The sequence below is a fragment of the Melopsittacus undulatus genome, chromosome 9, assembly GCF_012275295.1.
Source record: "Melopsittacus undulatus isolate bMelUnd1 chromosome 9, bMelUnd1.mat.Z, whole genome shotgun sequence".
In the NCBI taxonomy this organism is placed as follows: domain Eukaryota; kingdom Metazoa; phylum Chordata; class Aves; order Psittaciformes; family Psittaculidae; genus Melopsittacus; species Melopsittacus undulatus.
The window spans coordinates 20,635,127-20,652,593 of NC_047535.1; the positions used below are offsets into that span (position 1 = coordinate 20,635,127).

Below are 17,467 nucleotides of genomic sequence, written 5' to 3' on the forward strand. Positions count from 1 at the left end.
CTATGAAAAGTAAGCTGTGCCATTTTTAATTGCTATAAGGATTGTTTTTTCAACTTTTCACCACTACCCCTGTTTTCTACAAGGTCTTCCGCTCCTTGCCGAACCATTTCATTTTGGATCCGATCCAGTTCTCATCAAAGTCATGGAAAAACTCCAGTGGATTGGGCTATTATTATTTGTGGTTAGAAAGGGAAGGGGAACTCACTTGTATGTGATTAAATGCTGACATTTTTAGCCAACTGATAAAATGGAAAAGGAAGAAAATAAGGATGATTAAACAGAACTTTCGGCCAAAGCCCTGTTTCCAGTTGCTCTGGCAGAGCCCATCTATCTTGCATGTTGTGCTGTGCCAAGCAGAGTATCAGTACACAGCACCAGTAATAATGACAGTCATTTTCAGAAGCTCAGAGTATTAGAGCAGATGCTAATGAATTCTGATTACAGTTTCTCTAACAGACTCTATATAAAAAAGTTAGGGTTTAGTTTAGAGACATGGCATCTTTGTTGTCTTGACAAGGGCAGTCTTTTCACCCCCAATGCTGAAATGGTTTCTTTAAATTTTTGCCATCATCTTCCTGTTCTTCAAGGCTCAAATTTACAGTTGATGTTTGTCTCTTAAAGTATTGAAGGTGTTGCAGTTGCTGACAGTAATGCCTCAGCCAGTTCCTTTCACTGCTTGCTTTTATAAGACCCTGTTTTAGTTGCTCATGACTTTGCCAAACTCACACAGTTCACACTGAAATTTCCCATGCTGAGAGTCTGCCTCAGGCTGAATTTTTGGGAAGTGTCAGCAAAAAGGACTTGGCTGTTCCCAAGAAAAAGATTAGGAGAAAACAAATTGCTTTAGCCCTCTTAAGTAAATCTTTCCAGCTGTTTTTTTACGAGCTGCAGTGCCTCCATGCTTTGAAGAAGGGACTTGAAATGTATGCCCTTTGGAATCCCCAGGGAAATACACTTTAATTTGGCATCCTCAAAATATTATGTTTTCTTGTACCTCCAGTTTGTGATAGTGTTCTCCAAATATCCCTCCTGCAGTGAGTATTAGTCATGTTCTCAGAGCTTCTGCCTGCATGTGCAGAGAGCACACGTGATAGCACAGCAGAGCCTGGAGAGACCTGGCATGGCCAGCTGGAAGGTGTGTGGGATGTGCAAGATGCTCTTTGGAATTGCTCATCTGAGAGGCCACTGCCACACTAGAACCAAGGGCGGGAAGTCTCCCTTCTGCTCTCACAGTGCTTTCCTCACTTCATAAGGGCACTGTAAAGGAATGATAAAGAGTTGAACAGCCAGCAGAGAGGCTAGTGCAGAGATGGAGGAACTGGTTTTCAAGGAACTGTATAAATAAGTTCAGAATGAGGGACTAGATGTGGCAGCTCTGCTGTAGAAGAGAGCAGTGGTAAGGAAGAGAGGACAGAGTTGGTGGGAAGGATCAGGATTCAATGGTGTGCAAAACCAGGAGACACAGGAGATGGAGAAGGCACAGGGGCAGTGAGGAAGAATATAAGGAATAGAAGAGATGCCAGAGAGGAATAGAACTAGTGTGGCATCTGGCCCAAGTTTCAAGATTCTTTAATATTCCTGAGAACCTGAAGCCCAGCAGCACAGCTTGACTCTGCTGCCATTCCACATCAGACATAAGAGCTTTCTCCTCTGTTGGTGAAGCAGGTTAATCCGGGTGGTAATCCAGAGGACTGCTATAGGATTACAAGGATCCAAAATAATTGGGATGTGATAATCCATGTGAGGGTCTGATTAAATTCTGGGCTTCCTTCTGTTTTAAAGATTATAGGTTGGCTTTTGTTTATTTTTGAGAATGTATACTTTTCAGAATACTTTAAAGGGAATTTCTAAGGTGGCAGACACAGCACGCTGATCAAAGATGTTGGTGCAATTTAGGTTCATTCTTTGTGTATAGGCACAATAGATTTAAGAACTTTGGAAAGCTTAACTTTGCAACCTTCCTATCCATTATCATGAATTTTAAGACATGGAATATGCAGACACAAATCCAAGAGTAACAGTACAGCAGCAATTATGACACTGCATTTTAATTACTACTGGCTTTCAGTTTCATATGTATTTGAACTTGGCTCATTTTCTTTTTCATAATACATGTTTTTTCCTGATAAGAAATAACTGAGCTCCATTTTCATAGGGTATTTGTAGGGAGGAGTTTAAGTAAGGCTCAAAAGGGAAGAATAGTGCAAAGTGGAAAAAGTGAATCAACTGCCTCTGATTTATGCAAGGCATATTTCCAAGATTATTGAATTTCACTCCTAAGGTCAGTGTCACATTCTCTAATTGAGAATAAACAGGCACTCACTGTAGTCAGAGATTCGTTGAAAAGTAGGAAGTAATAAGTGTAACCAGATATTTTCTTGAAAGTACAATAATCTGAGGTACAGTTTATAGGAAAAGAGAGTACATTTTTGTTTTACAATTTGGGCAGGAAGTGCATTTATATTATAAAATTAAGTAACTATCCTTAGTAAACTGATGTTAAATAAAACAACATTTTTACAGCAAGTATAAATGGCTTATTTCCCATTGCTCTGTGCTTTTTTTTTTTTTGCTGAGTTTTGGCTTGTGCAAGGTGAGAATAAACACTAAGTATTTATACTTAATAAAAAGGTGGATTTTTATATTTATGCAGAAACATGTAATAACATAAGCAGGAAGGCAGAGAGAAGACATACCAGAAATGATGTTCCAAATGCTGAAAACTATAAATGAAGGTGAAATCCTCAAAATGTTCAAATGCCTTTTCTTTTTCCCTTTATATAACAATAAATAAACCTACTTCAAGAAAATGCACTTAAAGTAGTTCCCTGCTCAATTAATACCATTTCCTAAGATGTGCATATGTGGTTGTGCAGTTAACTATTACTGTATGAGATGAAGTTAGGAATGCATCTCATTTCCTTGCTTTACTTTGACATTGCTTTAATGGGGTCATTGGCACAATGCAGGAAATCAAAGTTTGCTGAAACCAAGTGGCAAAATTACGTCTAGGGTTTTATGACTGTACCACCAAGAGTTATTTGTTTTTTTCATAGAATTTTTCCTTTGACGTCACTCTGCATTTCTGTGTCTCTCTGTAGTCCTTTGTATTGAACCTTTCTGTCTGGTTTTCAATGGATTTTTTCCCCCCAAGCTTCTTTTGATTAAAAGATGAACCATATCATATTTCAAGTTGAATAGAAGTTTTGCAGTGTGTGAAAAGTAGTAGGTCTTCAGTAGGCTGAGGCAGGACAGATCTCTACCCACTGCATTCACAGTCAGAAAGTCCATGGGTTATAATAAGCCTCCTCAATCATCTCCAGGTCACCCCAGGGACTTATCCCAGTTTGACAGAAGGAAGGGGAACATGGCATTGATTTATGCTTAAAATTTCATGTTTGAAAAAAGCACTTTGGATTCCAGACAGTTTGGGTTTCAATGTATGTGTAAAAATAAAATGATATTTTAGCACTTGCTTACTTTTTTTTTACTGGAATTGAATTTTGTTTTGCAGTTAAAGATCCGATTATATTTGTACATAAATGTGATTATATTTGTGCTGTTAACTCTGACGTAGCTCAAGTGTGATATGTATAAACATAGCTTTTGTCACTGTGTTTTTCACTGATAGAAAGATAAACTATTAGTATTAAGACTTAGAACAGAACATTAGCATGTTGTGGAGGCAAAATGTAACACAGTTTTACCACAATTAATATTATAATAAAGTACCTTCTGAAATACAGCATGAATATAAATAGCACCAAGAGCAGCAGCCTTTCATCATAAATCTCACCCTAAAATAATAAACATCACTATTCTTCCAATGCTTCTTCCAAATAATACATTTTAAATTTAAGCTGGACCATTGAAACAAGCAAGCCATAATCCATATTTTATTTTGGCAGTGAATTCCATGATGGCACTTTATAATGAATTTACAATGTATGGATGTGGGACTAGAAGGGACAGCCTGAATCTTTAAACTCTGTCCTTAAAATAATGAAGGAAAACTGGTTGAAAGGTCTATAAACACAGACACCACTTCTGCTGGTGGTGGACTAATAACATGCTAAATGCATAAACTCTCCTAACCTTTACCTGCTATGCTACAGCATCTCTTCACAGTGGGATAATGCAAAAGAATGTTCTTATCTAGATAGCAGGGAAAGAACATTTTAAAAATGGCACTGGACACCAGCAAGGTCCAGATATATTAAAGATATATATTACCAGCTTTGATGTGACCCTTCCCCTTTAAATATTTCAGATAACCAATAATAGAATCTTTTTTCTATAACATTTGCCAAGAATGCTTTAAATGAAACTATCATTGAGGTCATATACACATTTAAACAGATTTGGGCTGCCATCCAACAATTACATATGCCTGAAACAAATGCTTAAAAATTGTATTCTGTGAACTGCACAGAAAAAGTATGACCCTGTACTGGTTTCCATTATCCCTGAATTCCTTGCTACACAAGACACTTGCCCTACCCATGTCCACTATCCATAGAGAAGGACCAGATATATTACATATTGTGTCCAGTTTACACCAGACTCAAGGTCCTGTTTCTCCTTATGTGTGAAAGTATAGACTTCTATCAGTATTTGTTCACAGTGTGGCTGGGGTTTGGCTCTGTGAAGAATCACTTAGTGCCTGATGGAGAGGTTTCATGCAAGCTGTGGAGTATAGCTGTCAGGGGATAGTATTATCAGTCAGGATAAAGGAAAGTAGGATTCCCTCAAGATCTCAGACAACCTACTGATTACTTGAAACTTGTGTGGAACCACCTGTGATGAGAAAAGAAAATATTTTATGGATAGCACTGCTCACTATTGGTTGCGTACTCAGATCGTCTTATTAATTTTGGTCTTCTAGTTTCCAGCATAATAATGACTTCTTTTCCTTATGTGTTGTCCTTACAAGCCAAACTGGCATCAAGTCTTGGTCAGTGGTGTCTGGAGCTGCCATCCAACACTCCAGATTAGGTGGTTATACAGAGAGAGTCTGAAATCTTAGCACCTGAGCTGTTATGAAATCTGGAGGACATAACTAATGTATCTTCACAGAGTATTTCTCACCCCAGATTTCCACTTGACTTTTGTTTGATGCTACTGGGATAACTGTCTCTGATTAATATCACCTACTGCATGGTGAAAGATAAATGATTCTTACCTTTGGCCCACAAAGGCTTTTATCTTCTAGAAGCCTCTTAAAAAAATGACCTACTTAAAATATCACCTGAAAAATTAATCATAATATGATATTTCTGTCTTTCTGCATTACCTTCTGCCCAGTTTTGTAATCAGAAATTATTTAGTATTGGTACAAATATTTCTAGAGTAAATAATTCAAAGCTTGCCAGAGTTCCAGAAATTTCAATTAATTTAATTTTTTTTTTCCTGAGCTTATTCAATGACCTCAGTTATGGAAGTACAGAAATTGCTGTAGATAAAGAGATAAATTAATTGGCTATTATCTAAATTAAAATGATACTTTGGACCATGGTGGGGAAAAAAATAAGTGACAAAAGGATGACAGTGTTGAAAAAAGAGAGGGAAAGCATCTGTAAGTCAACACTAAATATCAGAACTGCATTTGTTAATGGTAATAAAATGAGATCACTAATATAAATAAAAATTAAGCTATATTAGAGACATTTCAGAAAGCCATGGGATATGCTTCAAGCATTACATTTAGGGTGTACAAAGCTGCGCAAGAAGACAATTTAAAGTTGACAGTGGGCCAATGCCACCTGCATCCAGAGGTCATCCCAGCTTCATTACAATGGGATTAACTAAAGCCTGCTTGAGAAGTTGTTAGGGACAAGGTGAGAGGAACTACTCCACAGCAGAGTAAAACATGGGATTCACAGAACTATCAGAACAATGACACCATCTGTTGCATGTGGCGTCATTTGCTGTATTACTGGCTATGGGTTTGGTATTGGAAAGTGTTGAATGGGAGAAAAGCCCAGCAATGCTGGTGATTGAAGTGCAGCCTTAGCTCTGATGTCAAGGACCTCACTCCAAGCATTTGCAGTTACATCATCACACTTCTAAAGTTAACTACAATAGCAGGCCAAAGGAGAAGTGGGATGTTTTATATTGTTTCTGGATTTATCCTACGGTTTTCTCATTTCAGCAGAAGGGACCATGATCTCAGTCCTGGGGGAATATTGCATGGAAACACACACCTGCTGACCCCAGTGTAACAGCAGCATACACATAGGGACAAAGAGGTCGTGAGTATTTCTTGGAGAACATATGGTTTAACTCAGTTCATACTTTTCAGGCCTGCACTTTTAGGGTAAGGCTACTTATGTGAATGATTATCAGGAGACACACGGGAAATACTCATGGAGAGGGTGGGAATTAAATTCTGTTACTGGAGGAAAACAGGTTTACTGAGCTTTCAGGTTCTTGTATGGAATTTGGTAAACTGAAAGGTTCTTGCAATCAGATGGTTTTAGCTGCTTCTGGTGCCTCATTTAACTGTAAAAGGATGAAATTTGTGCAAGCTTTTTGTGTAGACCTGATTCTCCCTGTTTAAGGTCAAAGGAACTTCAGAAAAATCCCAGCTGTGACTACTCCTAGGGATTTATCTTAGGGAATTTGCTTTCACATTAATAATCACCAATAAAGAGCAGAAGTCTGCACCTTTTATTTTTAGACTCTGGTGTGGAAGATACTATTGCATAAGAAAGAGGAAACCAGGCATTTCCACTGTTACAGACCTACTCTCACCACTGCCAGGAGGCAGAAGAGTTGTTCCAATAATTCATTACTCATTTTGGCTTTTTTCATGTCTTAGGAAAAGCATTTATTCCTAAAGAAAAGCCCATAGAAACCCGTACAGAAGAGAAAGTGACCCTGGATCCGGAACTAGAAGAAGCCCTGGCCAGCGCTTCAGATACTGAGCTCTATGATCTTGCAGGTTAGATAATGTATAGGTATGATTCCCCTACCTGCCTGGTTCTTCTCTGCCTAACCTGCCACCAGCAGTGTTTCATGATTATCTCCCAGGCATCTGCTGTTTCACTTTTCCATAAGAATAAACTGGTGATAAAAGTAAAAATCTACAGAGTTAATAACTTTCAGTTAATACATGATCCTACAGAATAGCATCTAATTAGATAACTTATGGGAGAAGTATCAGCAAATACAGCACAATTTATTCTCTGACACTACAGAAGTTCAAGCATGTACAGTCAAATTCTTCTGAGATATGCCAAACAGAAAGCAGTAAGAGGTTCAGTTTGTATATGAGGAAAAAAGGGATTATTAGGAGTAATCCAAAGAGTTTCAGGATTTCCCTCCCTGGATGTTTTTAGGATCCAGCTAGACAAAGCCATAGCTGACCTCATTAATGCTGGCAACTTTCCTGCTTGAGGGGGCAGCCTGGGCAAGATGACCCGCAGCAGTTCCTTCCAGCTGGCATTTCTGTGATATGTGTATTACATTGATTCAATTGCTCAAAAATCCATGTTAAAAATGTCTTTATGTCCAGTACTTAGACCTCTAAAGACCCTCCCTACAAGCAAGCATGACTCAGAGTGAATATTTTATAAAAGGGTTTTGTTTGGGGACCTAAACTAGAATTTGTAGCAGATATTTTTTGCAGTCTTTGTTCCTGCCATTAACATTGCTGGTATTTACACATTTTAGCTGTTCTTGGAGTGCACAACATGGTCAACAACCCAAAGTTTGATGAAGGAGGAGCCCGCAGTAAAGATGGAAAAGGAATTGTAAGAAGTAAGCAAGCTGATTTCTCCTGTGGGCTGTATTTCATGTTAAGAGACTTTACACCTAGAGGCTGGGTGTATTGATCTAATTTAGTGTAATGTAACTGGCCTTACCCTAATTGATCTAATTATTCGTGAGGGGCAGCTCTTTCAGATAAATATAATCTTAAAATTAATTATGTATCATGACAACAGTACCATGCAAATAAATCATTCCTAAGGAGCTTTGCTTTCCTAGAAAGCAATATCTGGCTCTGCAGAGGTGCCTGAAAGTATGAGAGTATTTAAGAAGCTAAGACATACATATTTTAATTCCGCTTCAGTTTAGGTAGCAGATGGAAAACATAGTGAGCTGTAGCTAAGAGGTGGCCACAGCACAGGCCAGGCCATATCACCCCAAGTATATTTGCTCAACTGAAGAATGACTTGTAACCATGGGGCTCAAATGTGGCAGAATGCCTACCAGAGTCACATTGGTGACTAGAGTCACATCAAGTTGCATTCACAAGGAGCCAACAACCACATGGATGTGCTCCTGCCCCAGCTACTCTCTCTGATAGACTACCTCCCACCTTTGCCTTGTGGCAGTGTGTTCAAGTATTGTCTGTTGTGTTCCTTAGGTACACAGGAAGTGTAATCATTCAGGAAATCCCCCAACAGAAACAACTGTTATTACTAAAAATCCAGAAAAGTTTACACTAGATAAACAGACCTTTGCTGAATCAGATTTTAGCTCAGCAACCAACAGGAGGCTGGATGGGGGGAGAAGTGGGTACTTCTGAATTCCAAGCTTTTCTTGAGCACTACCAGGTCTTGATCAGAAGCTTGTCACCTCAAAGCTCTGGAATATGAAGTGGGCTAAATTTTGCTTTTTAAGACAAAATCATGGAATGCCCTTTTCTAGGGAAGTTACTCACAAAGCTTATTCTAGGGCCATGAGAACAGCAGCTATCTTTAACAAGGACTTTAATTTCCATGCTTCATTACTAAAGTGGAGATGGGAAAGTTGACAGGACATCATGCCACTTCACTTCTCTCAGGATTAAGACTGCTCTACAAGTCTGCCTAACAGGGCCCTGTGCGAGCTGCTGTCTATCTCATAAGAGGCACTGCAAGCATTACACAGATTTCAGAATATTTTTGTTGCACTGAGTCAAAATGTCAGCTATGTGAGTCAGCTACACCGTGCTCCAATCACACAGTTAAGAATCAGAAAGTCACATCTCTGTATTCTTTGGTCCAAAAGCAAGACCTTTTCTTAGCCCAGTAAAATGCTTTAGTAAAAGAGGGAGACCTCTCAACAGCTGCCCATCAATGTGGCAGAACAGCCCAATGATCAAAGAAACAAGATGTAACTCATGAGAAGCAACAAGAAATAGAAAATGAAAAAGGCTGCTGGCTCCAGACTGAGCATACTGTGATGTCTAACCTAGGACAGAGTGCTAGTGTCTCTCCAGCTCCCAGCTTGGCATAGTGTTACCACTAGTGCAAAACACGCTTTGCTGGTTTTGTTTACTTTCCATCTTTGCATCTAAGGTGAATTCATTGTACCTACTCCCTAGGAAGGCTGGAGTGTTATCTAGGGATGTGTGAGGTCTCTCAGGGACTTTATGAAATAAAAGGTTCAGAGAGCAAGGAAGCAGAGTTAAAACCAGCTCAAGGTTTGTGTATGACTTCATCTCTACTAAGAGTACAAGTTCTGAAAAAATATTTGGTTTTCTTTTGGCCTGTGATATGGCATGAACTTTACCCATTGCACTGAACAGCAATGTGCAGTATGTTGAGACTTGAGCATGTCTTCAAAATCACTCACTGTCTGCAACATAAAACATACTTGTGGTCAGTAACATATTCCTTGGTGGGTTGGGTGGTCAGGGATTATAAATTAATCTCTGAAACTACATGCATGGGAATTAGAAGTAGTAACTGTGTTCTAACCTATGATTTTTATTAACCTCTAAGGATATTTATAGCCTATAGCTTCCAGCATTAAAATCTGTATCTCTTTGGAGCATGAATGCTCAAAGACTTCATAAATTTTGGTGCTGGCAGATAGACTTACTTTTCATGCCTTGATAGGTTTATTATTTAGAAAGTGCAGATGTTTCAATTTTACAAGAGCTAATTGAATTGAAATACAAGGGTGATAGCATCAGCTGAGAGCAGGAAAGTGAGGGGCCTCCTTCTCATGTTCTTTCAACAGAAAAGCACAGCCTATTCATAGGTACAGGGATGTTTTCTCACTAATGTAATGGGCAATTTCTGAGCATGCCTTTCCTTTACAGATATTAGACAAAGAACAAAGCAACCCTTGCAATGTTTTACAGTGTATACTATCCCATTTTAAAGCTGCTTTGCCTCAATTTAATTGCACCATGACTTCTGTACATAAGGGAAAAATTTGGCAGTGATGATACTGCCCAGCCTCTGTAACTACAGCTTCCAGTGACATGCTTCTGGGTGCACAGAAGGTGCAAAGTGCATGGCAGGGATAACAGGGCTAATACTCTTGTTTCCAAGTTCTGTGGTTCATATAAACCCTTTCTTGAATGCTACCATACAAACCTAAATGGAAATTGGAAAATCAGACTGTTACTGATGATGCCTGATACTCACATCAACATTTCATGAGATCTTGTGTTGCAGATGTGGTGAAAGGTGAAAAGGTCAAGCCCATCTTTGAGGAGCCACCTAATCCAACCAACGTGGAAGCAAGTTTACAAAGGATAAAAGCAAATGATCCTAGTCTTGTAGAAATTAATCTTAACAACATAAAGGTAGATGCTGTGGTTTTATTTATGTCATTTGTAGGAGAGTTTATTCAAATATTTACAATGCTCTTGCCTTTTATCTTCAAATTTTGTTTCTCCCTACTCTTCAGAAAAAGCAGAACACACAGGAAAGGGGTTTGGAGGGAACTGTTGTAGAGGTTTCAAGGTCACCAATGCCTGACACTGAATTAGATGCCAATTAAAAGCCCAAGGGGTGACTCTGGATGCCTTTCTTTAGCAGTCTGTAAAGCAGGATCTCTCATGGGCACTATGTAATCATCACCAGCCAAATTCAATTAGCCCACTCATGCAAATGGAGGAGGAGCTGGCATGTAGATACTAAACAACCAACAGCAGGAATAGGAAAGTAGCTCAAGATCAGTCACATGCTTGTGGTGGCCTGACCCCGTTAAAGGCAGTGCTGACACTGCATCCTGGCTCAGGCGTCTCATGGGTCTCTGGAGGCCTCTATGAACAGAGGACACTTTGTCCATTCTGAGTTACCTTTATAAGTATCAGGCATGTTTAAACTGCACAGACTGTGGCTATCAATCAGGTTGATAGTAATTAAAATCAGTGTCTAGTGATATGACTGGCTTTCCTAATTACTGGATTTGTCTTCTTAATGTAGAATATTCCTATTCCAACCCTGAAAGAATTTGCAAAAGCTTTGGAAAGCAACACTCATGTGAAGACATTCAGCCTTGCAGCTACTCGAAGCAATGACCCGGTAGCTATTGTAAGTTAAAAAAAAAGAAAAAAAAGCCCTGCTTTAGGATGCATTCTTCATTTTCCCTCACAGAATTCCTCTGTGACTATGCAAAGTAGAAGTTTAATCTCTTCTGATCTACCTCTATGTCCTTGTAAGCCTATTTATGTTCTGTTTCTTTGTAGGTACTATATTTTGCAAATTCCTTGTTATTTCCTGAAATCCTTAAGTCATTATCTCATATTCCTTCTTTTTGATGCCTCAGGCATTTGCAGATATGTTGAAAGTGAACAAAACACTGAAGAGTCTGAATGTAGAATCCAACTTCATCACTGGCACGGGTATTTTGGCACTGATCGATGCACTGAAAGAGAATGAATCCTTGACAGAGATCAAAATTGACAACCAGGTAAAGACAGAACATAGAGTGAGTCCACTTTTGTTTCCCTTCTGTATGGATTCCAAGAGGGTTCTCCTAGAGGGCTCTGGCAAAGTCAAGGCAGTGGCTGTGACTCAGTCATTCTGCAGCTCACATCCGATGTTTATGCAGCCAAACAGTGGAAAACTTCTAAATAAACCTGGTCAAAGCCAAATATAAAACCCAGAGCAAAATCTCTGGGGATGGGATTCTCTTTGTAGTTTGCAGCACAGTACTGAAATACAACTACTTATTTTTCTCTCATATGACAACAAATATTTTCTTTTCTTTTGGGGACATTTCACCACATGACCAACAGAGGCAACAGCTGGGGACAGCTGTAGAGATGGAGATTGCCAAGATGCTGGAGGAGAACTCCAAGATTCTCAAGTTTGGATACCAGTTCACCAAGCAAGGTCCAAGAACCAGAGTAGCAGCAGCTATTACTAAAAACAATGATCTGGGTAAGATGCTACTACATCTACTCATCATTTGTTTATGTGAGCCAAGTCCTGACCTTCCTAGACACAATTCTTCCTGTCTGTACATAAGATTGAATTTCACCTCTACAGTATTCAATCTGCTATACGTGAGGGGTGATGCATAGCTCCACAGACTCTAACATAGATAAAGGCAAAGATCTCACTGTGATTAAAAGCTACTCTTATTCTTCTCCCACCCCTCCTGGGGAGGAGAGTTACTTCAGTCTTTTCCATGGCTCACCCTGGATTTCCAGCTGCCCTGTCAGCTGTTCTGACTAGTAAGTAGAAAGCCAAACCCATCCTGTTTGTTCAGTGAGTGTAGAAGTCATTGCTTCTTTGCCCTGCCCATGACAAACCAAGCTTGCTCAACCAAGGGAACAAAAAAGATTTTCCTGCCTGCGTGACCAAGTACAGGCAAAGACTAAGCTTTGCAGGTTTTACCTGTGTGTGACATGCTCTGCCCTGTGTGCTCAATACATGGAATAGGGAGGAGATGACCAGGCAGGGGTAGTTTAGAATAAGAAGGGGGGTGGGGGAATACATTAACTCTGTTTTTTAATTAACTCTGTTTTTTAATCAATTCCACTTCAAAGTGGGGTATCAAACCATGACACCTTTGCTGGCTTCAGCTTGGTTTTATGTCTGTGAGAACCAAGATAAGAGTTGAGCTAGAACACATTTCTTTTGCACATACTTTTATGCTTTTTCAGCTTTAATTTTTAGCAATATCTACGATTCCAGTTATATACTATTTGTCCTGAAACTTAACATTCTGGAATGGTATTTGAAATCTCCCAACAACAAAGAGAAAAAGACTTTTTTCACTATTTAACCAGATGCTATTAAACATCTGTTCTGTACCCTATCTTAATTTTCCTGCTTTGTATTGGATTGTTTTGTTCAAGATATAGTAGGACAGAGTACCTAAAAGAATTCAATAAAATGCATGAAGCAACAAAAACACTGAAAGTAGACAGAAATAACTGATGTTACACTGTAGGCTTTGAAATAATGCAGTCTGTCAAGAAAGCACTATGAGATAAATCTCCTGATAGTAAAGTAATGGGATGTTTGGAGTAATATATTGTTGTTATTGACTTTTTGTAGTGAAAAACATTCATTCATCCAGTTTTACTGCTTTTGTTCTGTACTTCAGCAGTTCAATATCAGAAATGGGACATGACAGTTTGATGTAACACCAAATTTTGTATCACACAAAACATGAGAACCTCACTAATCTTTTCTGGCCAAATCAGAGAAGACTCAATACATTTTTATTAGGGCAAGGAGTAGCAAATGCTGCCCAGCTAGACCTACTGTAATGTTATTTTAAGTGCTGTAAAAATTCACAATTAAGTGCTTGTCAAAATAATCTTGCCCATACACAAAGCTCATCACTGTCTGCTGTGCTAATGGCAACTTCAACCTACTTGGTTTCTAGTGAGAATCTGGAGTTAATTGGTAATTAACTTACTATCAGATGGTTGATGCAGTCAGAACATGTGAAGTTAAACCAGATAATTTAAGGTCCAATATGTTGTTTTCCCTGTTGCCAATACTCATTGATATCAGTACTTAAAAGTACTTCAAATTATTTTCTAAAAGGATATTATTTCTCACCTATAGTACACACTTTCACAATTAAAAATGTTATTTACTTTTGATGTCTGATGCTTAAATACTCCAGAGCACTGTCATACAGATGAGAGCAGACAACTATCAATTTAGTTGGAACAGAGTCGCTTTTAAAAGAAATTAAACTGTATCAAAAATCTAAATGGAATCACTGGGAGGAAGCACTGGAAACGGCGATTTCGTCATCATCTAAAACCTTTAGCTCAGAATCTAATTTTTATAGACAATGTGTCAATATGAACACTTGGTGAAATTCTATAGCCTGTGATATAGAAAAGTGCTATTTAGATACAAATGTTTTGTTTAGCATTGAGATCTGTTAATTTCAGCATTTGTGGTCATAATCCCACTGAGTATTTCTTAGAAGCTTCTTCCTTCCTATTCATGGTACTGGGAAGAGAGTGTGTTAGTGAGAAGAGTCCTTAGGCAACTGGAAAAGCAATAATGACTGCTCTTGTCTTGTTTTATTGGTCTAGTTCGTAAAAAGCGGGTGGAAGCAGAGCGACAGTAGCCACACCATAGAGGATGCAAGGCAAGATTGGAGGCCACCAACAACCGCAGTCTCAGAGTGCTCATTGGTCAGAAGGGAGTATATAATGGGAATTGCTCATTTCTGTTAATGTCTCCTTTTAACCTTGAAACCCCAGCCTGTTCGTTTTAAACTTTCAAGGCTAAATTTATTTTTTTGTGAGAAAGAATCACAGTTGGTTTGATTTTAATGGAAAAAAAACCCCAAAATGTTTTGCAGTATCTGAAGCCAATATGCAGAATCTTAACTGTGTTACTGAGCATAACACACAGTGTTTCTGACCTTTATTTTAGACACCTTTTGACATGTTAAAATATGATCTTGTGTATGATAAGGGATTCTCTGCTGAAAATAGAAGTTTTAGGGCCAAGTTCTGCAATGCCTTATGTTTGTGAATAATCCTTTTTATATAGTCCTGCTGAACTAAATCCTGCAATGGGATGCTCCCGGGAGTAGAACTAGTAAAGCCAGTACAGGTTTGCAGGATCACACCCTTGAGCCTCTCTCCTGCAGAAGGATCTGGGCAACTGGAACAGCACCCTTCTACCTTCTTGGGTCTCCCCCATCCAGGTCCAAGTGTAGGATCATGCCTAGACATCTAAACATTGTCAAAGCCTACTTGTTTACATAAGCTTAGGTTAGGTGCATCATTTTGCAATGTTGTTATCCTTACTCCGCATTGTAAAGTAATAGTAGTGCTGCCAATCCTATAGATTTTGAATGTTTTGGGTTTTATAGACCAACAGATTTTTATTTGCTACTAGAATGCACAGTTTACAGCTATTAATCTTAATCTAAACAAGTATTCTCAGCAATATTTGTTTTGCTTTGAGCCATGTGTTGGACTTTTTTTAGTTCTAGTATTTATGTACATTTGTTAGTATTACAGAACTGTTCTCAGGACCTTTTATATGAAGATTAATTAAACAATTAATTCAGGAAAGCAGCTGTGCTGCCCAGAAAAAAAATATCAAAAGGGTAGTTGTGACAGCTATGTTCAGGTTTGTCCCTGTATCACAAAGCACTTAGGTATTCACATCAGCACTTACCTGAATAAAGGCAGATTTAAGCACATGCACAAATGCTTTGCTAAATCAGAGCCTTAACTCAGATGCTTGGACATAATCTTAACTGAGTGGAAAGCACTCCTGAAGAAGCATCAACATTTTAGTAAGAATTCAGTCTGATGTTTCATTTTGTGTATTTTACAGTTTAGAACTGTTCTTCTACCACTGTTTTATAACTGCCAACAGTTGTCTCTGACTAACAGCCAGAGATTCATTTTGCTTACACACACACATGCTTCAAGAGCTAAGGGAGACTCGGGTTAGGTGTCTCACACAGATGTAATGCTTTCATAAAGCTGCAAAACTGACCTGGGACTAGAGCTGCTACCTGGGAAACACTGGCCTCTCCTCCGGAACAACAGGGATGAAGCACTGCTTCCTGCCGATGATGCATGAATGCTGGAGGTCATGGTTACTACAGCATACTCCCTACCTGGGTAGAGAGCTGTAAGCCACTGTGCAGCTGGGCATCCAGGGATTAGAACCCAGAGGATCCCAAGAAGCAGTTGGTACACATTTCACATACTTTCCTGAGTGATGTCTTCATGACCAGAGCTGGGGTGCAAGCTGACAGGATGAACCCACCCTCCGTGCCTTTTATAATGGAAATAAGTAGATCCAAGGCAACACTATTTAACTCACTGTTAAATAGTGGCCCTCACACTGGTGTCCAAACTGAATAACATTCACTTAAATCCCACTTTAGCAAACTATTCTAAGAAGTCTGTTGAGCTGGGACATAAAGAGTGTTATCCACAGTTTACCTCCCTAGAGAACTCCCAGTCTTTACAATTTCCACCTCTCCCTCTCCAGAATAAGGCTGAAACCTTTGCTTTGCAAATCGAAAACATAACATACCAGGGAGTCTTGCTGAGGTTTTCCCTGGATCCGTGCAAGATTTGTTGTGAAAAACTTTGATATCCCACTAAAAAAAAAAGTCAAGTTCTGTAACATAGTCATAACTCTGCATGGGCTTAAAGAAATAGTCCTTAAAACCTTTGTGGATTACCATGGGGATACTGGGCTTTGCAGCACAAAGTCTTATGGATAGGAAAAATCCTCATCCCCAAAACATAAAGATTGTGGTTACTAACAAACTTCAGTGATTAGACTCACATTGCCCCTATTTCTTCCTCATTTGATCCAACCAAGGGAATCCCAACTATTATTTTTTTTAAATGTATTTTGAAGATTTTTTTTTTTACTGTAACTTTTTTTTAAGGGCGGTACATGTATGTGTTGAAGGGAAACAAGTGCAATCCGTACTAGTCTTAATTGCTATTTCAAGTGTTGGTATTTGCATGCAGCAGTTTTACAAGGATGGAATGGTCTGACTGCTCCATGATGCCTGCAGCATGTCATCCTGTATAGCTTTGCTCAGAGCCACACAGTGGTTATACAGTCTGGTGGCTCCATCCATGCTAGCTACAGTTTGCACCATGGACCAATGTACCTGGCTAGGGAAGGTCCTGGGGGCTCTCCATCCCTTCCTGTGCCATGCTGTCTGCACAGGCATGTTTCCTCCAAAGGGAGGATTCCTCAGGCACTTGGGAGTATCTGTTCAAACACCAGCCCCACCATGCACTAGCAGACAGTGCCTGGAGTTGTGCCCCCATGGCAGGGACCTGGGAGGTCTGGCTCCTTCCACCGTGCATGAGGAGAATTCCTCAGCCCTGCCTATTCTCTCCAGGCAGCTGCTGCCAGCCCTTGCTGGGTGTCTCAGTGACCAGGGACATTTCTGTCCTGCCTCTTATGTGTGCTCCACAAGAGCTTGGCTGTCACCTGGCCTTGAGCATCACAAGTCATATAACTGCAACAATGTAAAGATCTGTTCAGTACAACAGCAGCACACGGTGGTGATGCTTGAAGGCAGATTTTTGTATTAATATAGATACAATATCATTTAGCTGGATAAAAATCTCTGCAACTAACATGAAGGGGGTTGGGATGTGACTGTTTTAAATTCTACTTTCTATTCTCAGTACTGAATGGAGAATAAGGACAGAAGAGCCCTTTTTTCTTAAGCAAACATTCAGGAGTAACTTTGGTTTTGCACATTGCTTCTCGTGTTGACAGCTTCAGTTTTGTTTGTATTTTTATACTTT

The 17,467-nt window shown here is 39.3% G+C and overlaps 1 protein-coding gene across 1 annotated transcript in view; it reads left to right on the forward strand.

Moving 5' to 3' along the window:
• LOC101877824 (tropomodulin-2) overlaps positions 1-14,528 on the forward strand; it is a 31,330-nt gene extending 16,802 nt beyond the window's left edge. The window contains exons 4-10 of the mRNA XM_034066238.1: positions 6,827-6,943; positions 7,675-7,761; positions 10,398-10,528; positions 11,154-11,261; positions 11,497-11,640; positions 11,969-12,113; positions 14,243-14,528. Coding sequence (XP_033922129.1) covers positions 6,827-6,943; positions 7,675-7,761; positions 10,398-10,528; positions 11,154-11,261; positions 11,497-11,640; positions 11,969-12,113; positions 14,243-14,277 — 767 coding nt within the window. The 3' untranslated portion in view covers positions 14,278-14,528. The remainder of the gene's footprint in view (positions 1-6,826; positions 6,944-7,674; positions 7,762-10,397; positions 10,529-11,153; positions 11,262-11,496; positions 11,641-11,968; positions 12,114-14,242) is intronic.
• The last annotated feature ends 2,939 nt before the right edge of the window (positions 14,529-17,467 follow it).